General features: G+C 50.4%; 4 protein-coding genes and 1 non-coding gene across 5 annotated transcripts in view; 3 read left to right on the top strand and 2 right to left on the bottom strand.

Moving 5' to 3' along the window:
• Positions 1-61: 61 nt before the first annotated feature.
• Positions 62-3,207, bottom strand: CNBH0730 (hypothetical protein; the record flags this gene model as incomplete). The annotated part of the gene is made up of 12 exons (XM_768934.1): positions 62-1,103; positions 1,144-1,377; positions 1,434-1,538; positions 1,604-1,616; positions 1,670-1,854; positions 1,909-2,086; positions 2,135-2,278; positions 2,330-2,413; positions 2,460-2,597; positions 2,650-2,994; positions 3,045-3,110; positions 3,156-3,207. The coding sequence occupies 12 exons, from the start codon at positions 3,205-3,207 to the stop codon at positions 62-64; spliced, it is 2,586 nt and encodes an 861-aa protein (XP_774027.1).
• A 378-nt stretch (positions 3,208-3,585) lies between these two features.
• Positions 3,586-3,674, top strand: CNBHt090. The gene is given in 2 exon segments: positions 3,586-3,625; positions 3,638-3,674. It is a non-coding gene; the product is annotated as a tRNA-Ile (tRNA).
• Positions 3,675-3,977: 303 nt separating this feature from the next.
• On the top strand, positions 3,978-6,084 carry CNBH0720 (hypothetical protein; the record flags this gene model as incomplete). The annotated part of the gene is made up of 3 exons (XM_768933.1): positions 3,978-4,536; positions 4,583-4,754; positions 4,803-6,084. 3 exons carry the CDS (start codon positions 3,978-3,980, stop codon positions 6,082-6,084), a joined length of 2,013 nt encoding a protein of 670 aa, XP_774026.1.
• A 342-nt stretch (positions 6,085-6,426) lies between these two features.
• CNBH0710 (hypothetical protein) lies at positions 6,427-8,785 on the bottom strand (the record flags this gene model as incomplete). Its single annotated transcript, XM_768932.1, has 2 exons — positions 6,427-8,468; positions 8,533-8,785. The coding sequence occupies 2 exons, from the start codon at positions 8,783-8,785 to the stop codon at positions 6,427-6,429; spliced, it is 2,295 nt and encodes a 764-aa protein (XP_774025.1).
• Positions 8,786-9,793: 1,008 nt separating this feature from the next.
• Positions 9,794-13,287, top strand: part of CNBH0700 (hypothetical protein) — a gene marked incomplete at both ends in the record, with an annotated part of 3,719 nt that continues 225 nt past the window's right edge. Inside the window, 7 exons of the mRNA XM_768931.1 lie at positions 9,794-9,994; positions 10,046-10,168; positions 10,216-10,263; positions 10,308-10,736; positions 10,786-11,838; positions 11,900-12,233; positions 12,302-13,287. The exon at positions 12,302-13,287 is cut by the window's right edge and continues 225 nt beyond it. Coding sequence (XP_774024.1) covers positions 9,794-9,994; positions 10,046-10,168; positions 10,216-10,263; positions 10,308-10,736; positions 10,786-11,838; positions 11,900-12,233; positions 12,302-13,287 — 3,174 coding nt within the window. The remainder of the gene's footprint in view (positions 9,995-10,045; positions 10,169-10,215; positions 10,264-10,307; positions 10,737-10,785; positions 11,839-11,899; positions 12,234-12,301) is intronic.

Here is a 13,287-nt window from a genome sequence, read left to right as displayed (position 1 = left end):
TTCATACACAAACGAACTTTGTGAATCTATATAAACTTCTCTCTCTCCCTCTCACGTACTTTCAAAGCAGGTCATAATCCGTCGGTCGTCTCTCAACATCCATCTGCCTATCTTGCCTTCCGCTATATCTCCTCACATCCCTCTCTTTGTCTGCTGTAATCTTCGTTATACTCGTCATGCCTGTCATCGGTGTCCACAACGACCCACTTGAAAAGCTATTTCCCGACTCTCGACGGCCCATACCCGGTCTCGGAGGAGGCATAAGGGAGCGTGAGTGCGGTGGAGGCGAAGGGGTGGACATGGAGTGGATGATTGTAGAACCGAGGTAAGGATTTTGCAGTTTGCGAGGAGGTGTTGCAGGTCTGGTTATCGTGAAGGAAGATGTAGAGGAAGAGGGAACAAAAGTCTGATGGGAAGGAGTAGGGATGGAATCGAGAGAGTCTCGTTTGTTAAACGTGTGCTTGACGTCAACAGGAGTTGGTACACCTTGAGAGGGTACGTAAGGCGGGGGAGCGACCCAGTTATCCTTGCCAAAATTAGATGTTCTCCAGCTATCGTAGCGATCCCTCTCCTTGTCAGGCGCAAAATTGCTCTTCTTCATTTCCATTTCCTCATCTCCCGATCTTCGTTTGCTAGGTAGTAAAAGTTCGCGAAGCTTGTTCTTCTTGCCACCGTCCTCTTGTGTCGTCCGCACAGAGCGATCGCCTCCTCGACCGAAAGTAACTCGGTTGAAACCGAATACTTTCTCTAACCGAAGTGCCGACAAGCGATCATTGACATTCCGTTCGTCCAACCTTTTACCAAATTCTTTTGTGGCCTGCCGGGTCTTCCTTCTCTCCCGCCTGACATACCACCAGGAAGCAATCCCAGCTATGATCGCCACACCGACCAGAGCAAGTAAACCCAAGTATCTCTTCTGAGATTTATGCACAAAGGAGGAGAAGCACATGCCGAACCCGTTGGCGAAACCTCCATCTCCACAAAGCGCATCCACACATACCCCGTCTTTGAGCATGTGTCCATCCGAGCATGAACTGCACATCGCGCTGCCCTCTCCTACACAGTTCTTACATGTCCAGTCACAAGCCTGACAAGTACCAGTACTAGTGTCGTAATAGGTATCCGTTGCGCAATACGCTATACAGCGACCGTTTTTCAGGATAGGTCGGTCGGAAGGGCAGGTAGAACAGGTGGATGCAGTTGAGCATGTCGCGCAATCCAGTGGGCAGGTAACGCAAGTGCCGTTGATAGACACGGTGGAACTGGGACATGATGTGGAGGGGATGCAAGATCCAGAATGGGCGGACATAGAAGAGGAACTGCAAGATAGACAAGTGGTTGAAGTGCTTATACAGGTAGAGCATGAGGAGTCGCACTCTAAAATATCACTTATTACCTTGTTTAAGGCGGGGCTGATGCTCGCAACAACTTACGCTGACATGTCCCGTTGGTCGTGGCAGATCCTTCTGATAAGAACCACCCACCACTGCACTGCTTTACACACTGCCCATTTTCGAGCAAATATCCTTCCTGACACGCTTGGCAAATGAGGGAATCAAAGCTCGCAGCGCTTGAAAAACTCGGGATATAGCAATTCAAACACCCTACAGGACAGGCTGATGATATGGTCAGCTTTGTTTGGCAAGGCAGGTCTGAGAAGTAAATTTACAATCACATTCAGATTTCTGATTGTTGACTACGAATACACCGTCCAGACCTGACAAAGAAGAATCGCATTTTCCCGTTGTCGAGTCGTAGCCCACACAAGAACCCTGAAGATTTACACGAGGAGAGGCACAAGAAAGACAGTCGGATGTGCCAGGGCCTGTACAAGTAGAGCAGGCTGGAGAGCAGCTATAACAATCTCAGCTTTTAATATGATTCTCATACCATACGGGTATGATTTACCTCTCACAGGAAGATGTACTAGAATCGTAATACAATCCGGAGGAACAGGTTCCAGTTGATGACACACAAGTGTCAGGATTGGCTGTCGATAATGTAAGCGTTAAAGAGCATGATGTGCAGGTGGCGGTAGATTTTGTGTCTGCTTGCAATTCGCATGTCTTGCATCCTAAAGGGCAAGCTGTAAAGTGTCAGAGTGTGCATTCAGGTTGCACTGAGAGATGCTAACCAAGACAGTTACCGGAAACATCTTGAAAGAACCCTTGAGCGCAAGTGTTGCACAGGGATGGAGATGCGGTAGAGTTGGTCGTCCATCCAGCTGCACAAGCACACTCTGTGGAAGAAGTACATGTTCCATGGTCGCATCCACAGACTTCAAGACCGAGTCAGCCCAAGCTAAGTAGTAACAGGCTGTGAAACACACCATCTGAAGCAGAGGTGGCAGTGCCAATACATTTACCGGTGCCAGTGTAGCCATCATCCCAGATGGTACAGTTGGAAGGGCCAGCTAATCGATTATTAGTCCAATCCTCATGGAGTCTCTGAAGTCGTACCAGTACATGAGGTGCCGTAGTATCCTGTGGCACAAGAGTCACAGGTCGAGCCTGCCCAACCTTCGTCACATCTGCATGTTGCCGAAGCATTGGTAGTAGTGCATGTTCCACGAGATGAACAAGCGAGACTGCAAGCGGCTACACGTAACGTCAACAGCGAATAGTGAAGAGAATTGTGCGTTATGCTTACAGCTGCCCGCATAACTAATACCCATTGAAGATATACTCATAGGCAACAAACTCTTTTCCGGTATAGCTCCCCAAAGGACCTTGCCTTGTCCCAACACAGCATACCACCCATCTGGTAAATAGATACTCTTCCAGTTGCTCATGCCCCAGTCATTACCTGTCCATACGTTTCCTGATCCTGAATAGGAATACGAAGTAAAACCAACGGGACTATCGGGCGTAGAGATGGTAAGCGATGATGAAGAGGTGGAGATTGAGGCATTGAGAGGTGATGTTGGTGAGTAGGATGTTGAGGAGTAGGTGCCGGGAAGAAGGTATGTTAAGGAAGATGAGTCAAAGGCGAGTACTGGTAGGCGTTTAATCTTGAAGTTCGGCAGTTGAGACTGATTGACTCACAGGGTGATGTGGAAGAGCCGTCGACACAGTCAGAAGCGGAACACACACGGCTTTTTGCCCGAACAGCTGATAGCTTGTCAGCCTTGTCCCGGTCTTTGGTGTCTCACTCACCTGTAGCTGAAAGCGCAAAGAGTAATGAGCTGATATATGTTGATGCTAACATGGTAAATATCCCTCTAGGCTATGGGTATAGGTCAAAGTGTCAACAAGGCGAATGTGCAGATGGAGAGGATCAGTGGCCAGGTTGGTTGCATGCCTTATACCGTGCTGTCCGTGGGCCGGCATAGCAGCACAGTAGTTGCATGCCATTGACAAGCTGACCCGCAGAGTCAAAGAATGACAGCCGACAGCCAGGGAGGATCATGTAAGAAAGACAATGAAAGAGATGCCGAAAACAATAGCAAATCACTATCAAACCGGTGCCGTGTTTCATGTTTCACCAGCTGCGCTTCGGCAATTACATCAAGGAACTTCCAGGAACAGGGATCAGATCAATATCGTTTTGTAAGGGTGCAATATTTTTCACTTCCAACAAATGATCGGTCGATTATATCAGTTGGTTTAGATAGTGGAGCTAATAATCATTAAGTTATTACTCCAAGGTCGGCGGTTCGATCCCGTCATCGATCATTTCTTTTTGTTTTTCATCCGCGAGCCATTTTTTTGGGCACCCTTCGGTGCTTTTGCACGATTTCTTTACAAGTTATGACTATGCATGGAGTAGCGTATACACTTTGGGACCCCTATATGCTTCTTTTCCGAACACTTTCCGAAGTCCAGAATGGGTCTTCTAATTGAAACGAGCGAACGCTGATGGTCAGTATGGCCGCTGCATGCACACGAATCTGGCGCAATTACCGGTAGCTGTGCCGAACACCTTTGTTGTTGTCGTCGTCTCTTTCATTTGCATCTTCGTCAACAACTGCCACAAAAATGTCTCTCTTCTTCGCCAACTCAGACACACCCCAGCCAGACCCGATCTCGGGCGCAGATTACTTGTCCAAACTCCACAAGTTTCTCAAGTCGAACGCTCCCCGGCTCGCACCCTCGGCACCTCGGAACACGTCAAGAAACCTCACTCCATCAATATGGCAGCAAGGCTATACCGTTTTGACTCTCGGTCTCGACCCTAATTCGGCTCCTGTTAGAAATACTAAAGGCTCAATGGGTTTGGGCTTTGGGATGCCAAGTACGAAGAGGACACCGCCACCCAAGCCATTACTGTTGCGATTACCTCCTGATCGGCTACTGTACCTTTTATTACGGTGGCAAGCCCTTCCTCAGTCGCTGCCCCATGTTGGAAGGACAGATATTCCGATAGAGGAAGGGGTTGTGATAGCAGCAAGAGGTACGGAGGGCGAAGGCAGAGGCAAAGAAGGAGATGTGAGAAGTGTTAGGAGCTGGGTCGGGAGTATCAGGAGTGTTAGTGGGACTCTGGTTGGTGGTGGACAAAATAGAGGATGGTGGGGAAGTAAACAGGCTGTGAACGAAGGCAAGCTAGTACTTTGCATCTATGCGCATTGCTAACAAATGTACAGACGAGCTGTTGCTGTCGCTCTACTCCATGTTCACCCTCATTCCGGCCTTGCTCATTCACCCACCCAACATATCTGAGCCACCCATAGCAGAACTAGTTGAGGCTGGCGGATACACACAATTAGGCGGTATTGATGTTCGAGTTCCCTTGGATGTTTTGAGAAATCTCCAAATGTATGCCTCACCTCTAGTGTCATGAGGGCAATTGCTGACAAACTGTAGCTTGGAGTTGGAACATTACGACCCCAGAGCCTTGCTCATACCATCCAATCCTGGGATGCGCAGTCTCACCGTACGAGACGTTTCCGATGGTGACGAATGGATCTATGAGCTTCTTACTATCCCTTCAAATAACAGCACAGAACCCCAGCCACGTTTCCCCAATTTACATCATCTGTCTCTTTTATCAGCCTCGTTGCTCACCTTCCCAACCCTCCCACTCGAGTCCTTGACCCATCTCGATTTGTCTTATAATCTCCTCGACGCTATCCCTTCGACCTTGTCTTCCCTTACCAACCTCAAATCGCTGAATCTCTCACATAACCTTATCACTTCTCTTCGCAATGCTCCGGCGTCAGTAGGTCAGATCAGCTCTATCAATCTGTCACATAACCGAATCGACTGTATCGTTGGGCTTGATCGAGCTATGGCTCTATCGAGGGTTGATTTAAGATCAAACGTAATCTACGATGTCGGCGAAATTGGCCGTCTCGCACTCCTTCCCGAAATCCACGAAATTTGGTGCGCCTCCAATCCCTTCGACGCACCGACTGCGTATCCTCCAGAACCTGCTGAGAGCTGGCGAGTTGAGCTTGGACGGACTTTCAGGGAAGAAGGGAAGGATATAATTCTGGATGGCATTGCATGGACATGGAGTGAAGAGCGGAAGATTGAAGCGGGGTTGATCAGTCGCGGTATAGGGGCGAATGGACTTGGAGGTAGAGGGTATGAAAGAGGATGGGCCAAGCCACATTATGGTACACAGACACACGAAGACGTTTCGCCTGGACGACCTCCCGCCGCCCATCGGCGATCAGCCACTCACACCCATACCACTGCCCGCTCATCCTCCCCTACTCTCCCTCCTTCCCAATCTTCGTCCCCTCGCACTCGCTCGCCCCATGTATTACCATCGCCTTCATTCCCACATGGACCCTCGCAATTGCGAGAAACGTCGACTGTTTCACATCCGGCCAGTGGAAAGTCTGGTAAAGGCAGGAAGAAAGGCAGGAGAAGGGTTATCAATCTTGAGGGAGACGGGAATGAGGATGATAGTGGAGCAGAGAATGTTAGAGAGAGGGAGAGGAATTTGGGTGACGTGCTAGAAAAGGGCCTGGGGGATGACAATGTGAAGAATGGGGGAGAGTTCCAAGGCAGTAATGGGTCCGCGCATGAGAATGGAAGAGAACAGTCATCGGCGCCAGCTGCCGCCACAGAAGTCAAGGTGGTAAAAAAGAAGAAGAACAAGAAGAGATCAAAGGAGCCTTCAACTGCTGGAGGGTAAGCAAGAACTTCGTAACGTCTCGATAGCCTGTCCATACAGTGAAAGGGAATGGCTTTGTTTCCGTTATAGAGTTGTTGTACTGTCACCAGCATACGTATAGACCTGTGCATTATAATAATGTATAATCGGACTCTAGGTATCTAATACTTGATATAATGACGCATGCTTCGACTTTTGTTTGAACATTACGAAAAAACATCATCTATGATTCTTAGAGACATGTATAATACAAACGCTCGTCCCCAATATCCTTCTTGCGAATGTGCAAAGCCTATTTATCCTCGTCATATGTGATTGCCCCTACCTATCGGCTTTAGTTCATTGAAGTACACTAACACTCTTTCACGACATTAAAGGCTTCACAACCCTCTTCAGCCACCCTTTACCTTTCACACCCGCAGGCGGTGTCGGTTTGACAGGCGTAACAGGCTCGAAAAAGCTAATCGAGACCTTGTCCTCCTTCTCCCCCTTCCTTATCTCCCTCATGTCGTTTGGCTTTCCCGATCCTGTAATGCTAATGCTAACGGTAGTAGAAGAAGGTCCCAATTTTCCATTGTTAGAAGGCTTGGAAATGTCAGTGGCTGAGACGGTAGGAAGAGGAGGAATGGGAGGTACAGGAGACATGGGGATAAGGGAATTGAGCGGTACGGGCGGGGGAGGGGAGGAACCGGTGGCTCTCGGTCGATGTCGCAGTGCAGGAGCCGCGGGGGCGGCACGAGGTCTGACAAACGGTGTAGTTGGCATTGTTCCAGATGCAGTATGCGCGGGCGCTGCAATTGGCTCTGCCTGAACCTGTACTGTTGAAGATGGAGGGCGGTGGAAAGCGAGATCACTGGGGGAGGTAGCAGTGAGAACTGGAAGCCGAGCATTGATTGCTGATTGAGGGAGGGTGATGGGCGGAGGACGGTTTTTCACGCGAGGAGGGGAGGATGATAGTCCTCTTCCGTTTCTCAACTTTGAGCTACCCGCTCCCGAGTCTGCTCGCATAATGGCCGATATATCCCTCGGAACAGTGAAATCCAATGGGATATCCTCAAAGAGAGGGATAGGGTCGGAGATCTCGTATTTGGGACTATCTGGTGTAGGGTTTGAATGTGATCTAACATGTCGATTCCATGGATGAAGGTTTGTGATATCGCGCGAAGAGATGTCGGATGAAAAGTCACGGCGTTTGGGGGTTTCCATCTCGAGAAAGGAGGCAGTTATGTCCGTTTTCGGGGGATTCTTTCTAGAGAATTTGGATTTGGGTTTAGATTTGGTAGAGGAAGATTTGGGTTTGGGGATAGAAAGGATAGAGGTAAACGCTTCCATACCCCACTTCTCACTCTCCCCATCGCTTCCACAAAGAACATCCATCTCATCCAACTGCTTCATCCTTTGCCTCTCTTCTTTCCTCTCTATAAACCTTACAATCCCTTCGACCGCCTTTGCCTCCGCCTCCCCCTTTGCCTTGACCTTTGCCTCTACAGCTGCAACAGAGGGTAAAGGCGCGGGAGGGACAGCAGCGAGGGCATCACCCATTAACCATGCAAACTCTTGTTCTTCTTCTACGTCCAACCACATTGATCCGTCCGGCGCGCGGTGTTTGACAGTCTCGCCCTGTCCGATGGTCTCCCGATCTGATTTTCGGTGAACATCTTCTCCCGATCTTGACGAACTAGAGTGAGAAGAAGGTTTCATGGCGAAAGGATGAGAGGAGGGTTTGGATTTCGATTTGTTCGATTTGGATTTGAGACCGGGAGGCGTTTTGGATGGTTTTCTGGGTACATCGCCAAAGAATCGCTCGATCTCTGTTATTGCTGCGTTTGGCAAGGGCCGGAAATGTTTCCCGGGCTTGAGCGCAGAAGCGGTATGTTTCCTCATACCAGCTTTTGAGATGGTTGTTGGTGGAATAGCACCCAGGAGTTCGGCGGCTTTGCGAGGTGCACGAGAAGGTGTGAGTGGGGAGCCAGGGATGGTAGGGAGGGCTTTACGCTCGTATGTGCATGCCGATGATGAATAATTGGCGTTGTGCTCGTGAACGTTTGAAAAGGTGTAGCGCGTGGTAGGTGACGGTGCAGGGGAAACAGGTGGTGAGGGACCAGGACAGATAGGGTCGTAGCTCGTAAACCTACCAAGGCCAAGATGGAGAGATGATCCGGAAGAGCGTTTGGTGCCCAAAGCAGAAGCAAAAGGGTATGGGCCTGGCATAGTAGGTGAAGGAGATATGGCGGGGAGAGCGAAGAAGAGTTGGGAAATATGTGCGTGCGCAGAGGAGGGTGTAGCGGCTGAGGGGTTGCGCTTCGGAGCAGGTAGCTTGGGTGACCTGGGAGATGCAAACGTGAATGAACGAGGGGAGTGAGGAGAGCGGGGCCCGGAAATGGTTGAGCGCCTGTGTCTGCGGTCTGAACAAAGGTTATAAGTTATAGGTTAGCGATAAGAGGTTTGGATGGAATAGAAAGACCTTACTGGCGACGACTCTACCGGTAGTAAAGTTGATCTTCTTCTTCTTCACCCTCAGCGGTTTAGTACCCTTATAGACTTCGATATCTTCAGACTCTTCACTCCAAACGTCGATGTCGTCGAGATCAATATCCAGTTGTTCATGCAATTCTGCAGTCGATAGGTTGGATAACGAATGCGATGAAGGAGATGGGCGAGTATATGAGGGGCCATTCTTCGGGGAAACACGGATGTCACGGGTATGGGTCGTATCGAACATTTTGGGATGACAATTTAAGGTTAACAATTGGGGGTTTTGTAGTAGCAGCTAATTATTGCCAAGGTCAGCGCGAGGGATCTCTCAGAAATGAGTGAAGATATCGAAAGTAGCTAAGGTACGAACCGGCTGTGGAGATCACTTGGTTTATGAGAATAAGGAATAGAGGGTACGAACTAAAGGTGAGGGCGGAAAGGGGAAAGAGGACTGTGAAGACGAAGAAATGGAGAAGGATAAGCTCTGCAGTCTTATATTCATCATCTTACGACGCTTGGGTGGAAGATTGTTGCCCTATGTCCGTTTTCTATGCTGGGAGGTGTGTGTGTATTGTAGTTGCAACTTTCTCCTTGCGGAGACAGGTCTACCATTTACCCTTATCACCCTTAGCCGGCGAACAAAAGACAGGGTGACGGAGTTGATTGCAGATAAACGGTTGATTACCGAGTGCTCATTCGCTGATCGGCTGGCCCGCAAGACCCCAGGTACGCTTCCTTACCCGATGGTTAGGGTGGATAAACAATAAGGAGAGGCAGTAGCTGTAGTCTCCGGCGAGCGAAGAGCTTATTGTGTGGAAGCAAAGGGGTGGCGGGTAAGGGACGATCATTGATCATCATTGTCGTAGACAAAAAGCGAGCGCAACGTGTGGGGTGCGAGGAAGAATGCACAGGTATTAACCGTGAACCGCGAGCCGTTCTGGCGGATGTGGGACAGTGATGGAGGGCGAGGGAGTGTTTCAAACTAAGAGGTCCAAGGGAGAAGCGACGGGCGCAAAAACAATACAAAAGGCAGACGAGAAGCTCTGAAACGGCAGGCACAGCGCAAGGCACCAGCGGTGGACGCATCAAGCCCGGTGGAGGCCTACGTAATAGAAGATAACCAGTTACGTAATGTGAATCGTTCATTCCCGGCTAGCGTGTTTGGCGTGCTGGGGAGTTGAGCCTGCGATGGACAAGTGGACCGCCAGCAGAAGCGTCCGAGGTGTAACCAACACGGATCGGAACAACCCCCACCATGTCCACCCAGCAGCTCACTTCCTTGTTCGGATCAAGGCTGTCCAGCGCCTACAACCAGCTCAGAGGTGACCTCGGCGCACCCCAGACAGCCACTGACACAATCGGCAAACTCGTAGACAAGATACAGACAAGCGCAGCCGTAGAGGACCGCAGGACTGCCGTGCTTGGCCTCAAGGGTCTCAGCAGGGACTGGAAAGAGGTATGTCTCTCTTGCCAAACAGCGTAATGCGCCGGCTGACACCTTGAATAGGATGTGGGAAGACGCGCTTTGCCTTCGCTCATTGCCGTGCTGGAACATGACGCGCCCTTTGATAGCGAGATCGCAAGAGCGACTCTCGAAACTCTGATGCAGCTGTGTGAGACCGTCGAGAAGGCAAGCCATCCTCTCTGTCCCAGCGCACTCAAGCTAACCCCGGGCAGCCCACCAAAGATGACCTCGGACTCTTCTTTACAGATGCCTTCCTCGAGGTAAGTGGCTCTGGTTATTCCCAGCTCCTGCTAACGTCCTGTAGGTGCCTAAACCTTTGCACTCTCTGGTAAATCTCATATCCGCCTCGCCTTCTTTCTATCCCCGCTACTTTGCCGTCCAATTCCTCATCCAACTCACCACTGCGAGACCAGCGGTCGCCCAATCCTACATCATGTCCTCCCCTCCTCCAGGGATCGATGGTATCCTGGCTGTTTTGGATACCAAATCTCCCTCAGCCACACCGTCTATGATGGGTGGTGGTGCGGCTGAGATGCTCCGGAACGAAGCTCTCTTACTATTACCACCGATGTTGGCTGGCAACCAGGATCTGCAGAAGATTGTTGCGTTTTCTGGTGCGTTTGAGAAGCTGTTTCAAATTATCGACCAAGAAGGCGGGGCGGACGGTGGAATCGTTGTACAAGATGCCTTGGCTGCTGTAGCGTGTTTGCTCAGATTCAATGTTTCTAATCAGGTATGTTTGATCCATTGTTACGAAAACTAGGAGCTAACTTCTTGCAAAGAACTACTTTCGAGAGCTCACTCTAATCCCCCAAATTCCCCGGATCCTCGACTTCCCCGCGCCCCTTCCTGCCGATGAGCCCACCCCCGACGAATTCGCCTTGCAATACTGGTCTGATCAAAAAATCCACAACACCGGCTTGGTCTTGGGTTTGATACGAATGCTCGTTGGTGGTCCCGGAGGCGGCAACCAGAACGCCATGGTCTCAAGCGGTGTCACCCGTTGCCTTCTCGAACTCTCACTTGCATCCAACGCTCCACCCTCGATCAAATCCCAGTGCCTCTCGACTCTCACCCCAATCCTCACCGCATCTTCCACAAACCAAGATCTTCTCTCTTCATTGCTTGTGTCTCCTCTCCTCGCTGTACAGGCTGACGACGAGCACCCTGGCGGCGGATTTGTTCGTGTCCCAGCCAAGTCGGCTGTGGAGGCTCTTGTAGCTAGTATCATCGACGGTGACCCTACGACGGGTGGAAAGGGGTTAAAGGCCCGCGCAGCGGGAGTTAATATGTTTGAGGCGTACCTCTCTAGCAACGATGAAGGACGAATCACCATCCTCTCTGCCCTCGTCACTCCTATTGCTGACAACCTCAATGTCGACCCCATTTCCAACGCGGGCTCTCTCATCCTTTCTGGCGTCCTCGAGCTCCCCCACTCGTCCATCACGCCCTCATTTGATCCTTACCGCCCTTTGTTCTCTTGCCTCCTCCTCTCGCACCTCATCCGCAACTCTGAGCACGCCAAAAAACTTGCAAGAGAGATCTCCTTCCCCTCTGGGGATACGGATCTTGATCATGATCCCGATTCGGCTATAGAAACAGAGGAAGATAAGATTCCCCTTTTGCAGCTTGTTGTGGGCAACTTGATGCTTGCGTCGAGGGAACAGACCGAGAGTGTGAATCGCGCAGCGAGGAGTGGGGGAGCAGAAGCTACAAGGGAAGAGGAAGAATGGACGAGGGTGATGGTAGGGTACTTGGCGCTGTTGTGCACCTGGTTATGGGACAGTCCCAAGAGTGTCAAGGAGTTTTTGAGTGAGAGTAATAACCTCCAAGCTGTATGTCAAAAAATCCATCTTCCATCCCTCATTCGGTTTTGCTGACTTTTCGCATAAAAAGTTGATTCAACCAATAACCCAAAACACATCTATCGACCCCCTCGTCCAAGGTCTCTCCGCTTTCCTCCTCGGAGTCTGCTACGAATTCAATCGCGAACCAGGTGAAATCACCCGCGCGACTTTACACCCCATCTTACACTCCCGTATCGGGCCGGATCAGTTTGTCTCGAGGATGGCGAGGTTGAGGGAAGATCCGAGGTTTAGAGCAGTTCAACCTGATGAATTCGAGTTGACTTCTCTGTTGAGCAACCAGGCTCCCATGGGAGAGGAGGAAGAGGAAGACATGGAGGTTTGGTTTGATTGGGCTTTTGTTGATTTCTGGAAGAACCATTATTGTAAGTCTGCTTGCTGTGCCGATGAAAAACACAAGGCAGAGAACATAAGAAAGCTGACAGAGATACAGACACTATCCAGAGATCAATTGCCATTGACCCTGATGCCCCTCGCAATGTTCCCCCCGCCGACGACGCTGAAACAGCCGCTATCATAATGTCTCTCCGCTCCAAGCTCAAAACGCAGACCGACGAAGTCACCAACCTCACTAACAAAATTGAGTCATTGCAAAAAGAAGCCAAGGGTGAAAAGGGACAGTTGATAGAAGAAGTTGAAAGCTTGTCGAGCCAGGTTGCATCCCTGAGTACCCAGCTTGGGGAAAGCGTGAAACGTACCGAAGAATTGGAGGGTGAATTGAATACACTCAAGCAATCGTATTCCGATCTCGAGAAGACGGCAGCGGCCGCTCAATCGACGGCAACAGAGTTGGAATCCGTCAAGGAGGAACTGAAGCAAGTGAAAGAAGCGCATGAAAAGGCGAGTAGCGAGTTGAGTTTGGCAAAGATGAGTGCCAAGGGAAGGGAGGGCAAGTTTAAAGATTTAGAGAACAAGGTGAAGGAGTTGGAGGAAGAGTTGGGAGAGGCTGTAAAGGCCAAGGAGGCTGCTGAGGCCCAAGCGGGGGCTGCTGCCGGTGCCGATGCCGATACCGGTACTGGTAAGGGCGATAGCGCTAGCAAGGCGGAAGAAGAGGTGAGGAAACTGGAGGAGGAGAACAAGAAGAAGGAGGAAGAGCTGAAAAAGTTGGGAGAAGAGGCTAAGAAGCGGAAAGAGGAAGCTACAATGAAGGAAGAGGAGGCCAAGAAGCAGGAAGAGGAGGCTAAAAAGAAGGAAGAAGAGTGGAATACCAAGCAAAGGGAATGGGAAGCGGAAGTAAAGGCAAGGGAGGATCGTGTCAAGCAGCTTGAAGAAAACTCCAAGTCATCTGAAGAAAAGGCCAAGTCTGCCGAGGAGAAGACTGCGACTCTTGAAAGCAAGATCAAGGAGCTTGAAGAGAAACTTGCAACCGCTGCTTCTGCCTCTACGGCCGCTCCTGCTGAAACTGCAGGTGGCAGTAAC

Source organism: Cryptococcus neoformans, chromosome 8 (assembly GCF_000149385.1).
Source record: "Cryptococcus neoformans var. neoformans B-3501A chromosome 8, whole genome shotgun sequence".
Classification (NCBI taxonomy): domain Eukaryota; kingdom Fungi; phylum Basidiomycota; class Tremellomycetes; order Tremellales; family Cryptococcaceae; genus Cryptococcus; species Cryptococcus deneoformans.
This window is presented reverse-complemented; position numbering and strand designations above follow the sequence as displayed.